This window comes from Talpa europaea (assembly GCF_964194135.1).
Source record: "Talpa europaea genome assembly, chromosome: 1".
In the NCBI taxonomy this organism is placed as follows: Eukaryota; Metazoa; Chordata; class Mammalia; order Eulipotyphla; family Talpidae; genus Talpa; species Talpa europaea.
The window spans coordinates 91,529,745-91,556,901 of record NC_140073.1 but is presented as its reverse complement, the minus strand read 5'-3'; the positions used below and the strand labels follow the sequence as shown (position 1 = coordinate 91,556,901).

The window sequence follows — 27,157 nt, the reverse complement described above, 5'->3', positions numbered from 1 at the left end:
AGAATCTTCCAGCTTTTTAGGACATTGTAAAACTCCAGGAACAAATGGAACTGAAAGAATGACAGAAAGCCCAGTTTACCCTTTAATCTTCCAGGGAAGCCCAACAACCTTTATGGTTTTGACTCAAGTCTTTATCCTTAATCTGCCCCAATACCTGGAAGGTCTGCCTTGTTTTCCCCAATCAAATCTGTTCTCCTTCAGGGGCTCACCACAGAATGCCTCCTTGACAAATTGATTTTTGAGCCAATGTTTGTGTTATCAAAAGCAAGAATTCACATGAACCCTGGTGCTAACTACAGGCCACAAGCAGTTTATGTTACAAACCCTTCTTCACATACCTGATTCCTGAACATCTATGAAAAGCAAGAGAAAAGGTGAATTTAGATACATCTGGACTCCAGCAAAACTCCCTCTCCTGGGAAAGTGGGTAGTCCTGTAGAGTGTCCCCATCTGCATGAAGCCCCAATCACTGGACATGTTTATAGTGATTTTTAATTTGACTGCATATTCCCTAAGGTAGGGGCGGCCAGTGCATATGCATTTTGCCCACTGCCTATGACATTTAGTATCTTATCTACTGCATAGAGTTGTTGTAGAATATAAATTAAATGGTATATGCAATGTGCTTAGTCACAGTAAATTAATATTCTGTTATTCAGTTCATAACAGGTTTTCACTAAGCAGCTCAGATCGTTAACATATAGCACCAAAATGACTGAGACTGAGTCTCAAATATTAGTAACTTTACTTCTCATGGACCAACATAAACATGCAACAACTCAAACACTGTGGTCCATGGGCTCTGGATTGTGGAAATTGCTGGCAGAAATGATATCCAGTGAAAACAGATCTCTGTCCAGTCAAGTGTGGTGACACCACTGGATAATTCAATCCACTCTGTTCCCCATCCACCTCTGCAGAGCTCTTTTTTTTTTTAAGATTTATTTATGTATGCATACAAAAGCTGGGGTGTAGGTCAGAGGTGGGTGGGGGAGGAGTGCGAGGATTCACAAGAGACAGAATGGGGAGCAGAATAGGCAGATCTGCTGAAATACACTGCTGCAGCAGGTGAGAAGGAGAGGTCTGCAGGATGGACCTCATGCCTCAGGGGGATAGAGCTGAGATTTAACCCCTGTGCCACTAGGGAGGCCCAGCACTCTTTAATAATTCATCACAATCCTTTTGCTTCCTCAGTAGCCCAGGGCCAAAGAATGACTGATAATCCAAAATCATTAAAATTGACTTTAATCTGTTTCCTTAGATGCTTTCATTTCAGCAGATCTATCTTCCAATTGATTGATGGCATCCATAAGTACTGACCACCTTTGTCTGCTTTTGTTAGGAGAGGAACCAAGGCATAACTAGGGGAGAATCTAGACACTCCCTGCTTTGTTTCCTGAAAGCAACTACCCCAACTACCTCGTATGAGAGCAAGCAAATGTTCATTTGGGGAAGGGAAAATCACACCCCCATACCCATGGTAACAAAAGTGAAAGCTAAATCTATCACAGGATTAGGGGCTACGTGCTTGATCTAGCTCACAGGCTCAACAGTGTTAGGGTGTTTATGCTCAGTAAATTAAGCTTGCAAAACTATCAATGTGTGCATATGCATGTATATGTGTTTGTGTGTGTGTGGCATGTCTGTTACATGGATGTGTATAGTATTGATGGGTCTGGTGTGGAAGGTGTTGTGTGCGGTGTCTGTGTTGATGTGCATGGCATAGGGTGCGTGATATGGATATGTGTGGTACTGCGATGTGTAATGTGGGGTGTATGCTATGGATGTGTGGTGTGGTATGGATGAGTACAACATGTGTTGTGTATGTTGATTCTTCTGATGAGGGTGTGGTGGGGGACGGGAGGTAAGTGTGTATGAGTGTGTATGAAGGTCTTCACTGCTATGTTGCTCACCTTTGCAAATGAAATACACATATACATATACACAATACACAGTCCCCTCAGGCAATGAAAAGAAGTAAAGTCACAAATTCAGAGAACCGAAAAATCCCTTCTAACATGGGATGGCTTCCTAGAGGGACACCAAATCTTGAGGGATGAGTAAGATTAAGCTGAACAAAGAGGATGCAGGCAGAGAAGATGAAAGCAGAGTAACAAAGGCACAGGAACTGGGAAAGAACAATGCCCATTTAGAGAATAAGGACAAGTCTAGTTGGCTGGAGGATGAGAATGGACTTAAGTAGCAAAAAGGTGCACCACTTCATCATCTTGCTTCTTTTATCTTTGCATCCCATACAATGCTCTTCAGAAACTTTCCTGCCTGTGAATGTGGACTTCTAGGAGTGCATATGAAAGAAACCAGACCGGGCCACTGATCACTGAATACCCTTTCTTGTAGCCACAGCTGCCTCCTCCTACCTCCTAAGCAGTACAGTCTCCTGATGGGAAAGCAGATGACCTGTCAGCTCACAGGAGCACCAATGCATTAAAAAGGCTTCACTGGTTTGGCTGGTGAGGGGAGAAGGTTTAGAGGATGGGGAGCTTGCACACTTCAGATGGTGCCCAGGTGTCCCTTTGGGCAGAAGGAAAAACATGCATCTCTCTCTCCCTGTCTATTTGCATGAATTTGCTGAAATGGCCCACAAAGTGAGGGGAAGGGCTTGGGCAAGCCCAGCCCAGCTTCACTCACTGCGCAATGGCCAGCTCCCCCAGCTTCCGTCCTCTAGCCAGGCCCGTGAGCAATGTCCACACGATCCCTGGGCCCAGTTGCAACCATGTCCTGCCAGGCTTAGCATCAACACTGTTGAGTGTTTCATATTTTCACTGAAAATCTGCCTTAAATGCTCCATCTTCAAAAGCTAATCTTTCCAATTTTAGGTAGGCTTATCTGTTTGTTCCCCTCAATAGAAGGTAATGGAATCACCACTGGATGTCAGACCAAAAATGGAGGATTAAAATGAAAAACAGCTTTAAAATGTGACAGCTCTGTCCATTCAGAGTTAACATCCCCTTCTAAAAGCCTTTGAAAATCACAATGTGTAATTCCGAATACATAAAATCCTCCCTTTAGAGGGTGTAAGCTCCACAGGGTTTTTTAAATTTAATTGCATTCCAGGGTCCTGTATTTCTTGGTCTCCTACAGTCTCTATAACTTCAGCTTGGGGTTCTGCCTTTCCTCTGATTTCCTCTAAAATATCCCCTACCTTTTCTGCAATCTATAAATACCCTACAGAAAGACCATATTAAGTAGGGGGGAGCACCCCAGGGAAAGCTCTTCCTGCACCCACATCTCTAAGTGCACAATCTTCAAAAGTCACAATAAGGAAATACTCATTACAATCAATGAGTCCCCTGGGTAGAAGTACTGCTATGGGCATTGTGGAGGGTACCTGGTGAGGCAGAGGGGCTCCAGATGATCTCATTGAACAAAACGCCTCCAAGTTTAATTTTCACAAGTTGGCACACCTCTTTGCCATCTCCTTACACCCACCCATTCACCAAACACAAAGATTTTACTCTAGGAACAGGCCTCTCATTTGATGGTTCACAATTTAAACACCGGATGATTAGCTGATACCGTGTAATTCTCAAAGATGAATTAATCTCAATGCTAAAAAGGTCACTCTTGTAAGGATTCACTTAGATTTTGGAGAATTTCAAATACTGCTATTTTTGTTCTTATTGTATATATTGTTTGATAATTTTCCAAAGACCTAGAGACTGACAGAAACCCTCATGGGATACTGTCTATCCCTTATAACCCCTGAAGGGGTTTTTATCCATGGCTGGTGGAGTGGTTGGGACACAGTAAATGTGTAATTGCAACTTTTCTAGCACCTAGAAGGTTAAGGATCTAGGGCCCAGTAAGAAAGGCAGGTGAGGGGCCTCCCTGGTGGTGCAAGGGGTTAAGCGTCAGCACTATGAAGCTACCCTGCAGCCACTGCAGCTTGGGTTCGATCCCCGGCCAGGGAGGTGCGGACCCACATGGTGCAGCAGATCTCTTCTGTCTTGCCCACTGCTCCACCCAGCAGTGTATTTCAGTCAATCCGCTTGTTTTGTCGCCCATTCTGTCTGGTGAATCCTCTCACATCCCTCCCCACTCGCCCTCCACCCCTGCCATCTCTGGCCTACACCCCAGCTCTTGTATACATATGTTTCTTTTAAAAAAGAGATAGGCAGGTGAGTGGCGGGAGCAGGAGTGTGGGGACTCCTGTGGCAGTTTCCAAGGTGAATGCAGTAGGATGTGAGATGCAAGCAAGAGGGGCCAATAACACTCAGGTGTCAGGGGAATAGTCCTTTGGTCTAGAAGAGGTGGCAAACAAACCTGGCACTTCCTTTCATCTGTGCAGTCTCTGAACCACTTTGTCTCCAACAAAATGAGTGAGTCAACACAACAGAAATGAGACCCCCCAGAGTGGCACCCCACACTTGAAATCAGTGTGAGCAGAACATCAGAGCCCTGAGGATTTTAGCCTTGTGCCTTTGAAATCTCTTCTTCAATAGGAATGATTCATAAGTTAAAGTGAGTCTGTAGCTGCCATCACAAGCATAGTCCCAGGAGGCACCATCAATGAAAACACTAAATTCAAGGGATCAAGGATTTGTCTTCCTCTGCTATTTATCAGCTGAATTCCCCAACCATCCTCTGTGCAGTTTCTTGTAATAACCAACCTTACACCTCTCCTCACCTGTCAGGTGAGCTCACCTGACAGAATTAGCCAGTCTTGCAGGCCATATAGGCATCCATGATTTAAAAGGCAGGAAAAGAATAGGTAAAGGAGGTCAATTCAGTCGGCAGAGTGGCTTTATCTGGAAGACAGCCTGGAGCACAGAGCTCCACAGCCAACAATCTGAGCTGGGGTGACACCCTCAAGTGCCCACAGGGGACAGATGTGCAGGTTAATGAGGGAAGGTGTGGAATATAGGTTCATATTTGTTCAGGGTATATACATGGAGTGGACTGGGTCTGCCAAACAGACAAATATGAAAAATTGCATCTCAATGTAGTTTTTATTTTATTTTCTCTTTATTAATAATCCCCCAAATTCATTTTTTTAGTAAATTTTGTTCTGAAATACCATTGGTTTACATAGTTGTTACATCGGAAGCGTAGGTGTACTCACCATAGCCCTCCCACCACCAAAGCACCCAAAGTCCTCTACCATAGCCCAATGTGCTCCCTCCCCATCTTCTTGCCACCCATGCCAATTTTTCAGCTGAAATTTATTTGGATAGTGCTATCAACAAGGCTTTTTTTTTAATATGGAACTCCCAAGATTCTATTACTCGCCTCTATTTTAAAACTCCCCAAGGATGCCAAAATTGGCCAAACATAACCCCTTAACCACCTCTATCACCAGTAAAAAGGCCACATGCACCAAGTGTCACTGGCGGCAGCAGATCAGTTCATCGCGAAAACTGACACACTCGCCGCAATCTTACCTCCATGGTGTGCGTTTTTCCTGATGAAGTCTGTCCATATGCAAAAATCGTCCCATTATAGCCTTCAAGGACATCTTCAAGGAAGCAGAAAAAAATGAACTCATTACTTTGATCATGTACTAGCATTGGTTGCATATTTTAAAATTACATTTCCAAATGGTTCATCTCATTTTTCACACAAATGACATATTTCAACCCCATTTGCATTTTAAGTAGAATGGTGAGATAAAAGCAGACATGAGGGCCTCCACGGGTCCACAAATAGAAATGGACTCACAATCCTACAGAAAATATTAATGAAGAAGGCAATGCATTTTCTCCCTGTAACATGAAAATTAAGAACAGCATACTTTTTTTTAGTTAAAAAAAAGTACTTGAGTTTCCTTCTATAAGTTAATCTCTTGAAATCAAAAGGGGAAAGGGAAGGGAGAGGATAGCATCAGTCCATCAGTCTGCTGGGAGCAATAGTAAAGACTTCCTCTCCCAAAGCTCTGACTTGGGTCCTTTTTTTTTTTTTAGAGGCATGTTTTATTTATTTATTTGTTTGTTTGTTTTTGTTTATACATGCACTGGGTACAGTCAGAAGCGCGAGAGGGTGAGAGAATTCACCAGAGCCAGAGCGGGGAGCAGAGCAGGCAGAAGGACCGAAGTATACTGCTGAGGGGAGCAGCGGGCGGCAGGAGAGGTCTGCGCGCCATGTGGGACTCTCCTCAGGTGGCCGGGGAGCAGCCAGGGATCGAACCAGCGCCGCAGAGGTCGCGGGCAGCTTCGCAAACCAGCGCTCAACCACTGCGCCACCGGGGAGGCCCTGACTTGGGTCCTTTGAAACGCTGGCCAGGGGACCTCATGGAGGTGGTCTCCAGTGATGTTCACACTAGGCCCCTGCAGATGGGGGTCCAGTGAGGGTAGGGTGGACAGGGCTCCAGTCTATATACTGTGCCACCACAATCAGCCCAGGAACCGGTGAAACCTTGACTCAAAGTTAATGCCTGTTTTTTTTTTTTTTTTTTTTCAGTGATTGTACTAGCAAGACGCCCTAGGCCCGTCAGCATCAGGATTTCTTTCAACTGCACAATGGGCATACAGTGTACACCCCTCTCCCACTTCACACAGGGAGGATGGGTGACTTATGGATGGAGGCTGCTCTTTGCTGAAGATTATCTGGGGGAATTCTTTCAAGCAGCAAAAGTAATTAAAATATATTTAGCACTCGTTTCCCTTCTGCTTTCCCAGAACCCTCCTTCATCCACAGAACTATCACCAAAAGGGGAATAATACGTAATTAATACCCTTGACCCACCATCTCTGCATACAGAGTGGAAATCTTCATTCCTGTAAAAATGTGGGGTTGGGAGAGGGACCCCACACTGAGATGTCCAAGTCAGAAAACCTGCTCCATCTATTTCAGGCCCTGATGTTTCTTTGATTTGGTCCCTAAATTTTCTGATGCTGGTTAGTTTTTGCTGTTTTGTTGCATTTTGTAAACAAATTTTTAATATACATCCTACTGATCTGAGGCTGCTAGAGTATAAGTCAGGATCAGAAAAGAAAGTGGGATTTTCCTTTAGGAAGCTAAAAAAAGAAAAGCTAAGTGACAGGATTTTTTTTTAATCCCAGCAGCCCTCAAGAGATTTCGTCAAGCTATATTGAGAGAGAGAGAATGTTCACACATATCAGACTTCTGGTAATGGTTTCCCAGGCAACAAGGGAAGCAGAAACTTGAAGATGGTTCTAGGGGTTGGAGGTTCAGGCCTCAGCGTTCATGAAAATGCCAACTTGGTTGAAGAAAAGACTCGTCGAGCCTGAAATGGTGGCCAGAGCGGAGTGCCTTGACATGATTGTGAACGCGGTATGTGCCCTGAGGGACCGACAGAAAGCAGGCTCCCACCTCCCGTGGCACTTTTGATATTCTATAGTCATAGCCAAAATCCTGGCCACAATCACAGCACTAAAGCTTCTATTTATTGGATTAAACATCTCCCCTCAAACTGCAAGGGTTTCCTCGCCTTCAGCCCCAGCACAAGAAGCATGCTGAGACCAGAGCCCATGAACTAAAACAGGGGTAAGGACCCCAAGGGCCCAGCAACATCTGCTCCTTGTAATGTGCACATGCCCCAGGAGGTGGCTCTGAGCAACCCGACACGCCTGAAAGGAACTCAGCTCAGAGCTGGAGTCCAGCTGACAGGAGAAAACCCGCACAAGCTTCTCCCTCACCCAGGAAGCAGTGGGTCAGAGTCTCTGAATTAGGATGCTTTACACGGTCCCAAGTCCACTCCATCCCCCTGCACTCTCTCTCACGAAGCAGGACACACAATCCAAGTAACTCCTGCCTGGCCACTGCTTATCCTGGGGGCTCAAAGGACTGGGTGAGGCAGACAGCGGATCAGGGGGCTGTACTAGAAGAATCCCTGATTATTTATGGCTGCCATTTCAACATTGAATACAACTACTTTAAAAAAAAAGAGAGAGAATAGATAAAACCCTACTCAAATAAATTCTCTTTGGTGTTTAAAGCATTTAATCACATTATAATTAAAACACTGTTGGAGAACCCTCTCTCCTGCTCGGGGTAAACAGAGCTGATGCCACCCTCTGTCCATGATGCAATTATGATTAGAAAGTAATTTTAAGAGAAAAGAAAAGCTCTTGGAACCCAGTGTTCCCAATTTTCTTCTTTTGTTTATTAGCCTACATTTGATTACGGTAGAGGAAAAAGGGAAGGAGGAGACCCAAGTACAATCTGTGAATCCTGAGGTTGGGCCTCTGAGATGACAAGGGCAGGACTCAAGAAGCCAAGGAAAGAAGTGACAACAGGACTGCACTCAGCACGGCGCAGACACACGGCCTCCCCGCCCGACTCCAACAGAAACAGCCCACAAAAAGGCACTTTCATCATGGTAAATGACAGTTCCTGGGCTGGAGGAAAGCATTTGTTTCACAGTCTCTGCCGTAACAAAATGACTATATGTGCATGCCAGCCATGCAGCAGGGAAGAGGCACAGTCAGACAGAACCTCTCTTTGTGACAGGGCCTGGAGTGATGTGATCTCAGCTCAACCACGCCGTCAGCAGCACCCCACACACACAGCACACAGCCATCCAGCTGCCAAGCAAACCCAATGGCAGACTCCACAGCAAGTGGGAAGAGACTTCTCATCTTCCAAGAGGGGGAGATGAGGAGACATTTAGTGAGAACACTCCTTGTCTGGTTGCGGACTTCAGAAGCCAGAAGTTAAGTGTTTTGTCCTGGATTTTGCTAGTTCTGCATCTAGGTCCTACCAGAACAGAAGAGTTAGTTCCATTGTCAGGTAAGAATTGGGGGGATGTAATCAGACCTACACGTCACTGTTCCGAAGGAGGCTGCTGCACCTCCTACCAACTCTCCAGGTGAGATGGTGGCTGTTAGTCATTCCTGGCTTGGAATCTTAAGGCTCTTGCCAGCTGACCAAACTGTTCAATAGACCATGTCTAGAGAATATAGAGACAGTTCTGCTAAATACCAGAATGCTGGGCCCAGGCAGTCTAAAGGGCAGCTACCGTGCATGCCCAGGTGAGAGATGGCACACTACAGACAAATGGAAGCAGGAAAATTCAGTCAGACAAACTCAGACTTGGGTTTCAGCCTCACTATCCATTAACGGACCTGGCTAAGTTACTTCACATCAAATTCCTTTGTAATATATGGGAATAAAGCTCATACTTCATCAAGTTAAGATTTAAAACATAATAACATAAATGTAAAGTGTGTAGAGGATACCTGTCAGATAATAGCAGCTAAGTAAACGTTTTTGTCTTAAAAATCATATAAAACATAATAATAAAGTATATCTAATAGTATCCAAAGTTTAAAACTCTTCAGTGGGCTCACATTGCTTGCAGAATTAATCCCATCAATTTCCATCAAACACTGATGCTGCCTAACTTGAAGACTGTCCCCGAGCACCCTGTACCACTGCAAGTTGCCCAAACATACCATCTTTATGCTTTTGCTTCTGCTTGTAGAGTCCTGCTATATTCTACAGTCAGCAGGACCCAGCCTTCCCAAGAAACCTGTTTCCTCTCCCCACCCATCAAGATCAGTATCCAGTGACTTTTTTCCTGTGCCCCCATAGCATTGCACAGGCCTGCCTTAAGCACAGAAAGCCCATGTGTATTACTTGGTAATTACCGGGTCACCTGCCTCTCTCCCTCAACTCAAAGCTTCTTGCAGAGTCTCACAGATTTTGATGACACCAGTCCCTAGCAGTGCTTAACTCCTGGTAAATACTTAATATACTTGCATAAAAGAAAAAATGATAGAAGCAACCATATGTGAGAATTTTAAAGAAATAAGAACTAGAAAACATCAAACCACTTTCTCAAGCACTGGAGAGTCTATATCTAGTTAATCTGGAAGGCAAATGCCCAGACTGGCTTCTACAGATGGGGACACAGTTACTAATACTTCAGCAGAAGCCACCTGTCACCATGGTTTTTAATTCCTAGGATGTCTACAGGAGCCTTCCTGTTTACCATGCTGAGACTATAACCTCTTCTAGAAGAAATGGAGAATTCTACATAGTCTTTCAGATATTTTGAAAAACACACACCAAATGTGAGGGTATGGGAGATGCTAGGACTCTAGAATAAAGTATTTGTAAATTTTTTCAAGCCAATGAAATTGAAGGGAATGGAAAACACAGAGAGAATAAAGGCATCCATTTAAAAGGAGTCTTCCTGATCTCAAAAAACATACGTCTTGAAAAGAAAGCTCACCAGAGCACCACAATCCCGTGAATCACAGGTTCTTCACTGATCTTCAAATTTACGATTCAGTCCTTGGCCTCTAGAAAAAACGGCCCCTGGAGCACCACCTCCCTTTCCTGATTAAAATAAGGCTTCTCATACTAGATATCTCAGCTACACGTGGTGCCTATTCCAGGGTGTTCTTTTATCAGTCTACATTTACTGACACCGAATCAATAGGGCCATTTCCTCTCATGTAGCTTCAGTGAATATTCAGTGAATATTTTAAAGAGTTAAGTCAGATCTTCACCATACCCTAATAATTTACTTGCAAGGGAAAATGAAGTACTCTCTATTGTTACAAAATGAGTAAGCTCATATTACATTTATGGTGCCTGGAAGATGTGTGTTTATTGTTGCAGAGCCTAATTATATTCTCAATGCTTTTCTTTGTGGCTCATCACATAGTAGGTCTCAATTTATCCACGACTAGGTCACATCTTCATGAGATCTGCCCAGCTACTGCCTATTTCTGACATTCCACACCGCAGAAAAACCCAAGCACTGAAAGAGACCCATACTTTCTAGTGAATAAAGATTCAAAGATTATTATTATTGCTTGCTAATCACAGGATTTTTAAAAATGGAGTGCATCCATCTCTAATTACAACATCAACTCAGAGAGGGTAGGATGTATTTAAATGGCTTTCATGCTTAGCCCAGCATGTGGCAAATACTATTTAGTTCTGTTAATGAAGGGGGAGAGGAAAAAAAGGAAATCCTGCCTCATGTGTGATTAATCTTACTTTAATAAAAATATGAAGGAGTCTGATAACAAAAGAGGGAATGGGGTTGACCACGAGCAAATTAGAACTGCACATGCCAAACAGGGAGGAAAACATTTAGATAGAGAAGCAAAAGGACAGAAGTAGAGAGAATACAATTGCCACAGGAAGCATGTCATTAATTCAAAAACAGCTCAAATTCAGGCATTTTTCTCTCTTCAGTTTTCTATAATAATCTTACTGCGAAGACCTTCAAAATTAATTGATGTCTGCAACCAGAATGTGAATAACCATACATCTCAGCAAGGAACATCAGATGCTGACGGGAGTCTCCCACGCAGGTGTCCAGGGTCAGAATTAATCTAACAGATGTACCCTGGGCTGATTTTCATGAATTTCAAATAGGTTAGTCAGCTCAGCTTTTAAAAACCAGCAGATCTAACATGGTAAGGTGTTTTTGGGTTTTGTTTTGGGTTTTTTAATTTTTGGTTTTGTTTTCTCTTTTTTCTCTTTAAATCCAGAGCTGCCTATAGAGGTGGCAGCATCAAGACATTTAAAAGGACAATGCCACGGCATTCAAATTTGGAGTCAAGGATTTGATGATGAAAAGCAAAGTAGCTTGCGCTGCCCCTCAGGTCTGTCCAGATGGCGTGCACCCCCCCAAGGCAAGCTCTACCCTGCCCCTGATTTGAAAGGGCAGGGTAGAGCATCGTGTAAATTGTTTCATCTCCCTGCTGTTATTTTGACACAAATCCTGCAGGGCCAAGGCCAGTCCAGAGATCCAGGACGGATCTCTAAGGCACAATTTAGGCTTCAGGCTACCTATACGGAGAAACAAATGTCGGAATTTGAGTGGGATGGTTTGAAAGTGGGTTAGATGAAAGGATGATTAAGGAAGTCTACATAACAAGAGCCACTTAATAATAACAAGGTAACGTGATTTAATGATGTGGTAGAAAATTCCTTGATACCCAAGAATTTTCCACATATATGGTTTCTTTGTGAAGAGACAGATGCACAACACACATCACCCAAAAATACACAAGTGGAGCACTGGGAATATGTATTTTTCTCCTTCAAAGGAAAAAGTAGTTCCTGTACCTGCAGCAGTATTTTAAAACCACTACAGAAACAATGGAGCCATAGCTTGCCTTGCTTTTAAGCTTCAAGGTGACAGAATAGCTCTGCCAAAATGGTGGCAAAAGAAATAAAGAAATCTTGGAAAGGAGGTATAGAGAGGTTAAATAACTTGTTTGGCATCATAGCAAATCAGGGGCAGAGCGCGAACTATAATTCAGCATTTCCAATTAGCAGGCCTCTGCTTATAGTCAAGGCACATTGATTCCTACGTTGCAAATATCACTTAACGTTTTCAATTACTCTGAAAGACTCAGGAGGAAATAAAGAAATAGCACTTACCTTTGACAATTTGCTTTGCACACGCATTGTAAACCTGCTCTTGGGTCGTGCTGGGAGGCAGCACTCTGTCAAAGACATATGGCTTCCCTTGCTAAAAAAGAAAGACAAAAGAAAGAAAAGGGTGGAGGAAACACATTAGAAGTTTAGGAACAAAAAGCACTAATATTAGTAGTTAGACCACTACTGGCACTAAATCAACAATCCTGTTCTTTGAGGCAGATTCTTTCCAAGACCAGGTAATTTTTACAGCCTGGCCACACACATGCATTTGTGTATGTACATTGCATGTTAAGAATCTGGGAGAACAAAGAAAGTATGTGTTTGTTTGTTTTTTTTTTTAACTTGAAACACCTTTCCTGACAGAAGATGGGTAGACAGTCCATTCTTTCATTTGAACAAACATTTACTTACTGAGAGCTTACACTGAGACAGGCACTAGGATAGATGTTAACCTCATCAGAAAACACTCCTGTACCTATAAAGCATTTAATCAAGTATGACACAGCTAATAAGCAAGAAAGCAAACACACAGGACAATGCAAAATACCTAGGTATGAAATAATGGGACAAAAAGGATGAAAGAAAGTGCAAAGAAAGCCCCAGTGAACAAGTACCTCTGGGTCTTTGCAGGGTCAGAAAGACTGAGGTACATAAGGAGCAGAGAACATTTCAGGGGATGGTACAAGAGGAAGTGGGAAGGGGAAGCTGGAGCCAGTTCTTGGAGAGTGCTGTTAGCTGAGATACTGTGCTTAGATTTCATTCAATAGGAAGGTGACATGATCAGATTTACAGAGCTGCTCTTATTAGCAAGGTATTATTACTTTTTGTTGCAAAAAAAAATCTAGTGATTTCTTCCATGCAAAGTGGTGCCTTAACTGGGTCAAGGCTTTGAGACAAAGGAGACCCTCTTGTATTGTCAATCAAGTGATTTCCCAAGCATAGGTTCTGGGATTTGGTTAATGCTGGCCTGGGTGTGATGCAAGGAGGTAGCCGTCCAAGAAGAGATGTTCTGTCACAGTGCTACAGGAGCCCACACGCTCAGTGCTCAGCAAGGAGTTAATTTGGCATCATGTGCTAGGGACGGCACTGAGTCCTGGGGAAGGTGGAGGGTAAGACAGACACAGCCTCTTCCCTGGAAGAGCCTCTACCAAAACCACCCAAGGATGGGGGAGGTGGTCTTCTCCCTGCCCCTTCCCATAACCCCATCCACCCAAGTGGCCCTTGATCTTCCTTTCCCCTGAGTGACAGAGGGGAGGACAGAAGAGAAGGAAGTAATGAGGAGAGTTCACATCTCCTTCCCCAGGACCCTGTACCTCCTCCTGGTGGTTCTGGACACCAGGAAACACCCAAGGACAGTCTGACAACTCAAAAAGATAGAACTACTCATGAGGGACCCAAGGACAAGGTTTGTTACATCCTATAATGTTCACACAAAAGTGTGTACACAGCTGTCAGACTGGCTTATTATTTATCACATATGACCACACTGGAGCTGCACATATATAAGGTCCTATGCAGTAGGTCTGAGCTGTAGCTTCTGAAAATAGGTTTGAGTCAGTCAGGTAAATGAACTACCTCCAATTTGGTCATAGCAAAGAATGGAGGATTTTTAGGTACCATAACATTTTGTTTTTATAAAAAGCAGCAAAGGGCCTCTCTGGTGGTGCAAGGGGTTAAGATGCAACCTATGAAGCTATCCGCAGCCACTGCAGCAAGAGTTCAATCCCCTGCCAGGGAGCTACCCACATGGTGCAGCAGACCTCTCCTGTCTCGCCCACTGCTCCCCTCAGCATTGTATTTCAGTCTGCCTGTTCTGCTCCCCACTCTGTCTCTGGTAAATCCTCTCACCCCCCCAAACCTCTGGCCTGTACCCCAGTTCTTCTATGAATAAATAATCTTTTAAAAAAATAAATAAATAAAAAGCAGCAAAAGCAGAGTCATTCTGTTAAAATGACAGAAAGGGGTTATCTTTTGAAATTTCATTCCCAGTAAGTCTCCTTCAATTAGTGAACCAAATGTTTGATTGAATAACCAAGAGAATATTCCTCGCCACAATCTATTGCCAACTACCAGGCCACCCACTTCATCCTTATTAGCTTCATCTATTTGTAAAATTCAACTGAAATGTCAGTAGGGTAAAAGGTAAGAATAAACATTTACAGAATTTTCCTAAGTATTCGTCATCTATTGGACCTTCTGGAAAGAAAATGAGCTTTGCTTGATTTTTAAAAATCCACTATTTTTACAAACTTGATGATAATTAGCAAAATAAGCCATCTTGTTTACAATATGATCTGCTTTGGTTTTCAGAGAAAATGTACTTAGTACACTAGAAAAAAATGACCTGTTTGGATAGTACATAAAAGGTAAGATCTCCAAATTTTGCCTTTTGATTTAAAATGTCTGTTGGAGTATATTGCATGTATCCTCGCTTTAAGAGAAGTAGCAGGAAATCACTACTCATTTAAATCACTACTCATTTAAATGATCTCATCTGTCAAATGACAGATAATACAACAATTTTCTATAACCTGAAGTTAACTCCCAAATAGAAGCTGCCTTCAAGAAAAGATAAAATTTAGAAAATGATTTGTTATGAGACCTACCTTGTCATGATTAACACATTAGTAGTTAAAAATATAAGCATTTTTATGTATCCTTTCATGCACTGCGTTGGTTATAGGTTTATTTTAGATGAACCTGAAAGCCTTAGAATTTAGAATTAGTATTTAGGTATGGTTATTTTCAAAGAACTGACTAGTGACATAGCCGTGCCAGTTGTGCATACGACTGCCAATAAAACAACAACAAACTCATTTCTTTGCTGCATTGGTACGGTATGAGAGTCTCACAAGTCCTGACTGACACTTGGTCAAGAGCAGTCTCCCACGGCCTCCAAGGAGACAAAAGTCTCCCTGTTTGTGATGCCACTGTGGCTGAGTATCTGAGGCCTAGGCAGGCACAGGGCCCAGCTTGCGATAGTTGTTACTAAATTTGCAGCTATGGAATAAACTTTTGGAATTACATTTCAACATGGACACTGTGTACTAACACTTGAAACTAAATGATGAGGACACCTTCCTTTCCAGGCATGTGGTTCTCTCTGATCTCTCTGGCTGCTCTCTATCAGCATCCTTTGCTGCTGTTGCTTCTAGACTTCTAAATGAAGTTATGTCTTGGTCACTGACCTCAGTGTCTTCTCCATCAACACTCTTGACCTTCAGGTAGTTTATTTGAACATTTCAGCCTTCACCTCCATATGGGCTCCAGATTCACATATTTATTACCTGCTAGAGTTTTCCACTTGGAGATCCATTTGCCGTCTCAAAACTTAACCAGCCAAAAAGCACTACCAAGCCTTCTATATTGGAGTAAGAACCAAACCACCAAACAGCCAGTTATGCAGACCATAACCATTCATAATGGACTGTAGTTTTCATACCCAAATTCTATGCCTTCACGTCATCTATGCATACATCCTTAAACCAAGCCTCCATCATTTCTCTTCTGGACAGCAGTGATAGCCTTCTGATTTCCCTTTCTCCATTCCTCCATCACATCACCCTATTAGGTTTGCTCCATAATGATGACTATGTGAACTATTCTCAACCATTCAAAGGGACCATTACAATTAAACCACTTAACCATTACAATAGGAGCCCAAGACCTAAGTGCATATGGATGAATCCGTATCTGCGAGTTATAAAGGGGATCTCGATGGGACACATACACTCCACACACAAATGAAAGTGAAATAACCCAGCTTTGCCCTGGAAGCCATGTTGAGCAGTGCTAATTGCTTTGGAGCAGCGTAACTAAATAACTTACCAGGATCACCTACAAAAAAATAACAGCAGATGGTGCTTACATTTTTACAGTTAAATTAAAAAAAAAATTCAAACCAGCAGAATTTCTATCAAGTTGTTGAGAGCAAAGTGTCTATGAACCATATGGCCTGCCTATTAATACATTTGACCTGTTACCCAACAACTGTTCTCCAGCATGGGAGGAATATTACTCTGGGAGAGAGAGGAAAGCAAAAGACCTACTTAAAGGTTTAGAGGATGGGCATCAGCAGGGATGTTAAGGAAAATGAAATTATCACCATGAAGAGATAATCAAAAAGTAAAGTAATAAAATCTCTAAGACCAACCAAAAGTTGTGATCAAAAACTGGCAATGATTTGAAAGATTTTCTTCTTTGGTTACTAAGAAAAAAAGACTAATCCTCATAGCAATATTTAAACTCACTCTATGGAATTTTCTTCAGATGCTGAGGGGTATAGGAAGAGAATCGATGATAAGAGCAATCATTAACTAACTCTCTGTCATGTGTATTTATGTGACTTCGTTACTGAAAGTCCAAAAGACAAAGAGTTCTTTCAGCTTATGCTGACCACCTTCTCACCACTGTCCACCATCATCATCATCAGCCACTATGATCCAAGTGCTTTGTTTTTTTGGGTTTTTTTTTTTAAGATTTTATTTATTTATTTATACAAGCACTGGGTACAGTCAGAAGCGAGGGAGGGTGAGAGAATTCACCAGAGCCAGAGCAGGGAACAGAACAGGCAGACCAACGAAATACACTGCTGAGGGGAGCAGCGGGCGGCAGGAGAGGTTCGTGCGCCATGTGGGATCGAACCGGCGCTGCAGAGGCTGCATCCCAGAGCTCAACCACTGCGCCACTGAGGAGGCCCAAGTGCTTTGTTTTATCTCATTTAACTCTCATAGTAACCCCTCCCCCCATTTCACAAACTGGAAAACTGAGGCCCAGTCACATTATCATCTCTCTCACTTTAAGGATCTAATTTCAAGTGATCTTCCTTTACTCCATGCTGTTTTCCTAAGTGGTTTATGCTGTTTTCCTTAGTGGAAAAGCAGGAGACATATAAAACAGCAGACACTAACACTAATATGAAAGACTAGAGCAAAGAGTTTAATGAGGTAACCAAAGACAGAGACCCCTTACTGCCTACAGCAGTCAATAAGCTATGAAGGTCAGGCTGACATGAAACCACTGAGGAAAGAATGACTTGCAATCTGGGAAGGGCAAAACCATCAAGGAAAATGTGGGCAGGCATATGGCAAGTCTTCAACAGAATCAACGAAGGCTGATCAGAGGCTAGGATGGAGGGCTTGCTATGAAAAGTTGAAGTCATTTAATAAAACTTACAGAATTTTTCAGAGCCAAAAGTTCCTTCAAGTTCACCCCAATCCAACACAGTTTTTACCAAAAAAAAAAAAAAAACCCACCACACACACACCCCAAAACTTGAGATCAGAAGGGGTTGATTACTTGAAAAAAAGTCACCCAGACAACTGGTAGGTAGCAGACCTATAGGGTCGAGACCTCCTGGCTCCCTATCAACTTTTCTAAAGTTTCTCTTTAAAAATCACTTGCCCTGGGCCTCCCCGGTGGCGCAGCGGTTGAGCGCTGGGTTGCGAAGCTGCTCGCGGCCTCTGCGGCGCCGGTTCGATCCCTGGCTGCTCCCCGGCCACCGGAGGAGGGTCCCGCATGGCGCGCAGACCTCTTCCTGCCGCCCGCTGCTCCCCTCAGCAGTGTACTTCGGTCCTTCTGCCTGCTCTGCTCCCCGCTCTGGCTGTGGTGAATTCTCTCACCCTCCCGTGCTTCTGACTGTACCCAGTGCATGTATAAACAAAACAAACAAACAAATAAATAAATAAAAAAAACATGCCTCTAAAAAAAAAAAAAAAAAAAAAAAAAAAATCACTTGCCCTCTCAGAACATAAATGAAACAAGTATACCCCTCAGGTTCTTTTCTCTTCCACTTTCCTTCCAATCAATTCTAAATTATTTCCAAACAGACTATTGATTAGTTAAATAAACAAAGAGTTGCTGCTATAAAGACTTTAAGTAATACAGCAGGAGACTTGGAATCACACCCTCTGAGTTATTATGAACATGAACTTCAGAGTCAGTCAGTCCAAGCTCCTCTCAGTGCACATGTCTCCATAAGTTCTAACAGGCAACAGCAAACCTGTTCACAACTCAGTTAGATAGAAAGTTGTGTCCTGGTACTGCTTTAAAATCTGCCTCCTTTAAGGATCAGACCTCACATGGTCCTAAAAAATGAGACAGCCCCAAAGCCGCGGACCTGTCTCTCTCTACTTTGCAGCTTTATTTCACTTTGGGGGGGTAAGTATTCAATGTCAGGATCTCTTTTCTCTTACCTGAGAGAATAAGAGAAAGACAGGTGTGATTCCTTCCTAAAATGTGTATGGATTTGTCTTTTCTTGAAGGACTCTAAAGATGTCCAAGGTTAAGACATCAGTAAAGCATTATGTTAGTTTGCACAAGAAGAAATTAAAAAAGATAAATAAACTCATAGACAGTGAAGGGCTTTGGTAACAACCTGAAAGAATGTTTCTAAAACATTAACTGAAAAAGCTGGGAAGTCCTTGGAATGTTGATACTCATTTTTTATCCACACAAACAGTCTGCCAGAGAAAGGACTGTCTTGTCTTATACACTGAACTATAATTCACATACCACAAAATTCATTTCTTTAATAAAAGTGTAGAATTCAGTGATTGTCAGAAAACTCACAAGGTTGTGTAATCACAAGCACTGTCAAGTTCCAGAATTTTTTTATTATTCCAGAAATAAATTATGTACATAAACAGTAACTTCCCATCCTCCCAATTTCAAGCCCAAAGCAACTACTAGACTAATTTCTTTCTTTAAAGATTTTCATCTGGACATTTTATATAAATGGAATCATACATGTAGCTTTTGTAATCAGTCTCTTAATAGGATGTTTTCATGTTCATCCATGTTGTAGCATGAATAAGTATTTCATTCACTTTCATGACTGAATAATATTCCACCATATGGATTTATCATATGTAACCATCAGTTGATGGATATTTGAGTTGTTTCTACTTTTGGTATGAACATTCATGTATGAATTTTTATGTGGACATATTTTCATTTATTGGAGTATGTATCTAGGAGTGGAATTTCTGGATCATATAGTAACTCTGTTTAGCTTTTTGAGTAACTGATAAATTATTTTCCCGTGACTATACCATTTTATATTCTCACCAGCAGTGCATGAGGATGCTAATTGCTCTACATCCTTGCCAACATGGTTTTCTATTTTCTTTCTTATAGCAATCCTAGCAGGTTTGCAGTTTTCTATATGATTTGTTTTGCATCTCAGGAGAAGTTTTTTAAATTAACATTTATAAAATTTATATCAACGTATATTAGGTCTACAGAGATAGTTCGGGTATTATAATACATTGTTGTTATGGTTATCTTAATATTTGTAGTGGCCCAGAATGAGAGAACCATGAGAGTCAGCTTATGTGAACCATGAATTATACACACAACATACTTTAAGGAAGAGAACAGTTGACAAAGAAGGGAGGAAATTATGATAGGGTTCCTGTGCAGCCAATAGGACAGCAGCCAATAGGAATTTATTTGAATGAATTCATATAAACCTGGGCTTAATTCCCATCTCTTTGAAACTAAAGTATCCTCAGATATAAAATGGAACTAATAATTCCCACAATTCAGGTCTCCTGTGAGGATTAGATAAGCTCACAGTGCATGGTGTCATAGAAACTACTCAAGATAGGATCAGTATTTTTCTATCATATAAAATTTGCAGTACATTATACTAGGCTTATAAGACACCAAACTTATTGAACAGTGACCCTTTAAAGGAAGGGATAATAATAAGTGACAATCACAAGCTCAGAGACTTGACTTGCTGATGTCCTTATACTATCCATAGAATTGAACCTGAGGGGCATCTCCAGGTCCCCGGGTGTGTGACTAGTGAGTGAGTCAGCTCCACAGAACATGGAGTTCATTTAATTTCCAAGGATTCAGGCAAAAGCAATCTGTTCCTAAGCCAAACTCTACACCTTTCAAAATAAAATTTCAATGTACAGTCATAGAGCCTATTTAGGAAAGGTGAGGAACCATGTCTGGGAAGGTACTCATAGGCTCAACACTGCTTTGGAACCTTCCAGAAACTTCTGTGATGATGCCAACTGCAAACCTGAAGCAGAGACTTCGAGGGCCCTGACAATATTCTCTCGGTCTTCATCATGTCCATGCCCTTATTCTCACATGGGCTGTCCTGTCCTCCAGCACCTGCATCACTTTGCCCAAGGGCTTTCTTGACTGCTGGAGCCTCTGTCACCTACAGCAGGTGACAAGGACCTTCTCAGCACCAACTCAGTGGCCTTCAACCAATGATAATAGGAATTGTTATAAACACTGTTGCTCCCTCACCCTAATGAGGTAGAGGGGGTACCTCTGAGGCAGGTATCCCAAAATGGCTCCTAGAACTCTCCACTGAGATGAAACTGTCACTGCCCATGGTGGTAGCTTGTGTGATGACACACCTTACATTGTAGTCGTCACGTCCCTTCTACTTCTCCATTCCTCATCAGCATTTCCTGGACTCATGTCCCAAAGAAACCTGTAATGGAATTCTTAGTGTCTGCTTCTGGGAAAACCCAAAGTAAGGCAAAATCTGAGACATTTTACTCTTTCATTCAAAAGGTCCTAAAAGAGTTTAGATTCATTGAATTGCTGTCAAATATGGAGCCATCAACATTTGGTGGTTGTCCGACAAGCAGGTGAGCGGAAATTGAAATTGTTGTTAAAATTCAAACAAGCTATGAATTTGGGACATTCTCTTGAGATGCCTCTTCATAAAAAGGTGCTAGCAAATGTTGTTTCCACTGGGCCACATCTACCCAGAGGTTTTCTACTTTCTAATTAGGCAGAGGAGCATTATAGGCTCCTGAAGGCCCTGGTCTAGTAGTGGGCCTTATGCACAGTACAGAGTAGAGGCTCAGTAAATTTCTGCTAGTGATGATGGCTAATGCCTACCAGATGAGCATCAAGTGCCAGGACACCAAGAAAAGGTGTCGGGGTTAAGGAGGGAGAGAGGGACTCCATACTCTGTGCATCACTACATTTCTCCAGTGTTACTTGTTGCTGATCATCGCCCACCTCCAGAATTTTAGCAGCCATAGAGTTTCTCTGTCCCTTTCTGATTCCCTTGACTACTATTTAGCCCCTCACTTACCTTTACATTTATCTGGATCTGGCCTACAAACTCCCAGAGCAGGAAAAAAAAAAAAAAAAAAAACTTGCTATGAACCTTGGGACAAAGCATCCCATACCTGTCATCACGGTTACATCCTCCCCAGGTCTACCAATGGGTAAATGGAGCCTCAGAAGGAGACCCTCAGGTTAAGTGGCCTGATTTTCCTGATCTACTGAGCCCTCCACTATGGCCCCATGGTCTCCTCTCCACCACCCCCTTCTATTCTGGGATCGCTCTGTGATTGGGAACAGGAATGCTAAGCCAGAGCTGGCCCCAGGCTTCCCCACCCCCTCCCCACACTGGCTCTGTGCTCCAAGAAAGGTAGCTGGTGCCAGTTCTGGCCAAAGCCAGAGTGGCTCCCAGGAGAGGCTGCAACAAAACCAAAGTCCACAAAGCAGCAACTGGCTTCCAGTGGAGTTGCCAAGGTAATGCCAACCACTTCAAATCTCAAGAATGAACAAAGGCAACACACAAGAATGAGTCTTGTAAGCCTTCTTCCTGCAGGAAACCAGGCTGGAATTCTCTCCTTTCTGCCAAAAGCCCTGCCGTGTGGACACACAAGCACTGTCAAGCTCCAAGACAGCTACAAAAAAACACTCTGGAAAGGCAAACTGCCCAAGTGATAATGAAGAAATTCAGAATGATTGCCCGGCTAACAGGCAGACTGCTGAAGCCAGAAGTATTATTTCTGTTAAAGAAATTAATGTCATCACAGAGTCACTCCAGCATAGAGGGGGCAGTGGCGTGGAGAGGAGAACATGGAGCCGAAGTGGAGAAATCAGCCCACTTGACCTGAAGGTCTCCTTGTGAGGCTCCATTTCCAGATTGCTGAACCTGGGGGAGGATGTGACAGTGATGGGAAAGAGCTAAAAGTCACCGCCAGGTATGGGATGCCGAGGTACACAGTGTTGCAAAAAAGCAAAGTTCTTATTGATACATGATTTTCATTCCATTATCAGAATACAATGCACTCCCCCCAGTCTTCACCCTTTAACTGTTCTGAACCCTAATCTGCCAAGACACAGGGTATCAGCAGAACCTAGAACAAGGGGGACTGGTTGTAGTTCAGGACCTCACCCCACACATACCACACATACTTAAACAATGCACCTACATTTTCTGGGCCTCTGTAAAGTGAAATAATGGATCTTTCTGGCTCTAACCTATTAACAAGGAGCACCACATTCTGGGATTCTTCCCCATGCCAATGGTTTCTATCTTGACCACATACAGCACGTGAGAAGGTACTTTAAAGAGAAGTGAGCTGGATGTTTTACATAAATGAATAAAATTGCTGCAATGGTTATTTCAGCAGATCTGCTTTTCTGCCAAGTCAAGTCTGAAAAAAAATCAAATCTTCCTCCCTGGAGAAGAGGTGAAAAGCTGTTTCACTGAAGGTAGAATGTAGGATTTATTTTGCCAAGTGGAAGATAGCAAAGCCAACTGAGTCTTATCTCTGGGGCACATCGTCCTTGTAGCAACTTCCTGGAACAGCCGGTGCGATCCTGTTAACTGCCGGTCTGCAAACCTCTCCCAGATATGCCAGGACTCACAGTGGCACCTCCAATATGGAAGCCACATGGTGACACATGGAAAGTTTCTTCCTTTTTGTTAAAAAAATGAAATATGAACCTTCTTTCCCAGACCTTCACTAAACTAGGTATGGTAGGTACAGAAGTTTCTGATAAACATGAACAAATAGAATATGCTACTTTTTTTTTTTTTTTACTCTTCAGAAATTGCTGATATAATTATCACATGTATTGGACCGCAATGTTGCTTTTATGGTATGTTCAGGTTCCTCGTCTCCAATTGTTCCTCAAGATTTCAAGGGAGGGCAGGCACATTCGTTTTCCTGTCTGGCAGTGAAGGAAACTCCCCATGCCATGTGGAAGACGACAATCTGAGCTGAGACAGGATGCAGAATTTCTGTTCCCAGCCAAGCCTTCTACCCAGAACAGATATTGCATCTTGTCATTGTATCCTTTCATTGTTCCTCCAAGAACATATTTAAGCCCCAACTATAGATTTTCTAAGAATTCCTTGCATTTGTCTTTTTTTTAAATAATTTCATTACAATTTTTTTTAAAAAAAGCAAAGTTTAACATGCTAAAAATACCAACATTTGCTGTTGATACAAGTTTCTGTGCTACCATACTCAAGTCAAGAAATTAAAGAAACCAGGCCTCCCTGGTGATGCAAGAGGTTAAGTCTCAGCACTATGAAGCTATAGCCAGCCACCGCAGCATGAGTTTGATCCCCAACCCTGGAGCAGCACATGGTGCAGCAGCCTCTCCTGTCTCACCCGCTGCTCCCCTCAGCACTGTATTTCAGTAGATCCTCCTGTTCTGCTTACCACGGTCTCTGGTGAATCCTCTCACCACCACCCCCATACCTCTGGCCTACACTCCAGTTCTTGTATGAATAAAAAAATCTAAAAAAAAATTAAAGAAACCAATAAACATTTAGAAACATTCAACATCAGAAGCTTTAAAATCTAACTGCTTGTAGTAGACCCTCAAAAAGCCACAAGCTGCATCATTTAAAAAAAAAGTATACAAAAAATCTTATCAGCTATACAAAAATCTATAGTTTTTATGCTGAAGCTAATATTGAGCTCCACTTGAATTCACATTTTAGTAAAATACAATAATTGCCTGAGCACACTCACTCCACAGACATCATGACAGGAGAGCTGCCAACTCTCACCCTCCTCCTTCTCCTCTGGTTCGCTCTTCTTTCAGCCTGCTGGCCCACAAGGGCCCTTCTTTCCTGCTTAACCACTTTCTGATCACAGAGTAGTTTACCCTTGGATGACTGTTCAGACCACATTTCACCCAATTTCTTTGCAGTATCCCCAATGGATAGGCCAGGATGTTCACCTTTGATCTCTGGGCGATGTTCAGAGCCAAACAGAAAGAGGGCAGACAGATGGAGGCCCTATGACAAGCACTGAGATCTTTTTTTTCTCCTTTCTCATCATCTTTGGGGAGAACATAATTTTCATCTCCCTGACATCACTAGCTTTGTCACTTTTTTGCCATATCTTCAAACTTTGACTTTTCCTAAGCAGACATGGACTTCCATTTCTTGGAACATTTTAGGGGAATCCGGCAAAGTACAGAGAAGAGTCGGGTGCTTCCTCTTGTGTTCCTCCCAGCAGGTCTGTAGGAAGTAGGTGTACAAGGACGTTCCTTTAACCATGCTGACAGGGCAGCATGCTCTGGAGATTTTCCTCAGAGTCCTGCCAAGTGGCTGTGGCTGCCACAGAGACATTTCTTCCTGCAGGCTCCGCACGAACTCCGTATTTGACTTTAAAGATGATGCAGTATAGCCCAGAGTGCAATGCCTGCTGCTACATACTGTCAATAAAATAACTTCCACAAACTGTGGAAAACTGTTCCATAAAGCAGAATAATTACATTACCCAAAACTAGCGCAGTGGTTCAATTCAGAGTGATCATCCCTCCCACCCCACAAGTGATATGCATTAGTGAGAGTTGCTCCTTACAAGCTCTATATGGGTCTGTCCTCCCCACGCAGCTAAGTCTAGTCTGGATGGGCTAGGATTCGTGTTAAGTCAGTCTCCGCATCCCAGTCCAGTAAGACTCTGTCCTCAACCAGGAGAAGAGTGACCCACAGAGAGAGGTGAATTACTCAACTGGCAGATAAAGTACCTGGGGCACACCAAAGAATGTTATTTAAGATTTGGTGTAAATCAGGGCCTCCCCGGTGGCACAGCAGGTTGAGCGCAGCGCTGTGAAGCTGCCTGAAGCCTCTGCAGCGCGGGTTCGATTCCCAGCTGGCCAGGGAGAAACCCACATGGTGTGGCAGACCTGACCTGCCTCGCCTGCTGCTCCCCCCAGCAGTGTCTTTGGTCTGTCTGCCTGTTCTGCTTCCCACTCTGTCTCTGGTGAATCCTCTCATCCTCCCACGCCTCTGACCTATACCCCAGTTATTGTATAAATAAATAAATCTTAAAAAAAAAAGATTTGGTGTAAATCAGAAAATCTTAAAAAGCTGCTTTAATTATAGCTAACACAAAGTTTTATATCTTTTTAAAGATTTTTTTCATTTCACATGGAGGATGGGGTACCATATTTCTGAGTGTTGCTGGTACTGGAAGTGCTGGGTGTCCACAGGAAGGTGGGATTTGAAGAGCGACATCTTCCAGCATTTCCTTCTGCTTCCCCTTGCCCTTCCTCCTCGACTTGAAGTTCTACCAAATGAGCAATTACTGGACTAGACAACAATAGACTGCAGTTCCAGAAGGCTCTCTGCTATTGGAAATAGCACTCCAGTCTCCTGCCAGGAGTAGCAATTAGTTTATCAGATTCATTAGTTAATAGAACTGAGGCAAACCAATTGTTCATTTAGACAGTGAAGGGGAGGAGGAGGGAGTTAGTTCCCCAGAGCAAGCAAGTAAAATCAGGGAAACAGGGGGAAGGCACCAAAGGCAAATGCCATCTCCTTCACAACCAGCAGGTAACTGTTTAAACCTATTATTTCAAAGTTTTTGTTCAACTATCTAAGGTAATAATGGCTAAATAAATACTTACATTCAGTTATTTAAAAGGCTGCTTGAACGGCCAACAGGCATATGAAAAAAGGTTCAACATCACTTGTAATCAGGGAAATGCAAATCAAAACTACCATGAGATACCATCTTACACCAGTGAGAATGGCACATATTAAAAAAAACTAGCAGCAACAAATGTTGGCGAGGGTGTGGAGAAAAAGTAACTCTTCTGCACTGTTGGTGGGAGTGCAAACTGGTCCAACCACTATGGAGAGCTGTGTGGAGATTTCTTGACCTACTAAACATAGAGCTTCCACATGACCCAGCAATTCCACTCCTAGGTATTTACCCAAAGGACATAGAAACATTAATTCAAAAGGGCACCTGCACCCCTATGTCTATAGCAGCACAATTTACAATAGCTAAGCTATGGAAACAACCCAAATGCCCAAAAATAGATGACTGGATCAAGAAGATATGGTACATATACACTATGGAATATTACTCAGCAATCAAAAAAGATAAACTCATGCAATTTGCAGCAACATGGATGGAGCTGGAAGGGATCATGCTCAGCGAAATAAGCCAGAAAGAAAAAGAAAAATACTGGATGGTCTCACTCATAGCAGGAATAAAGTAAAAATCAAAATCAACAAGCAACAAGCAACTATAAACCAGAGACACACTGGCGGGGAAGGGGGGGTAGGATCAAAACAAGGGGGGTGGGAATTGTACAGGGACTATAACTAAGATGAAAATGCATACATTGTGCAAAAATGAAAAATGATGTAAAAATTATATAAAATTTTAAAAAATTAAAAATAAAATAAATAATGAAATAAAAAAATAAAGGGCTGCTTGTTTGTGCCTTCTCCATTAAGAAGGGGACCCAGTGTTTATTAATTTTCATTTCAAGTATTCTTTGCATAATTCCCTCTTTAGAGATTCTTTATACAGTCTTTTTGACCTAAGTTTCACTTTTGTTTTCTTCCTGTTATTGTTTCTTCACCTTCCCCCAAACTGCTGTCCACCCTCTGCCTCTTCTATTGCCAAACTAGTTGAAGGTAAATCTTCTCTCATCTCTCTGTTCTCATCCTCCACCTCATGCTATCTTATTTTTGCCCTCACTCAGCTGCTTTCTTATAGGATTCCATGGCCACTGATCATCACAGCTAAGTCCCCTTGAGAACCTGCAGTGTCCTCAAAAC

At 42.6% G+C, this 27,157-nt stretch overlaps 1 protein-coding gene across 1 annotated transcript in view; it reads right to left on the bottom strand.

Annotated features, from left to right (window-relative positions):
• Positions 1 to 27,157, bottom strand: part of KIF5C (kinesin family member 5C) — a gene marked incomplete at both ends in the record, with an annotated part of 143,296 nt that overhangs the window by 75,819 nt on the left and 40,320 nt on the right. Inside the window, 2 exons of the mRNA XM_084254976.1 lie at positions 5,403 to 5,476; positions 12,331 to 12,421. Coding sequence (XP_084111102.1) covers positions 5,403 to 5,476; positions 12,331 to 12,421 — 165 coding nt within the window. The remainder of the gene's footprint in view (positions 1 to 5,402; positions 5,477 to 12,330; positions 12,422 to 27,157) is intronic.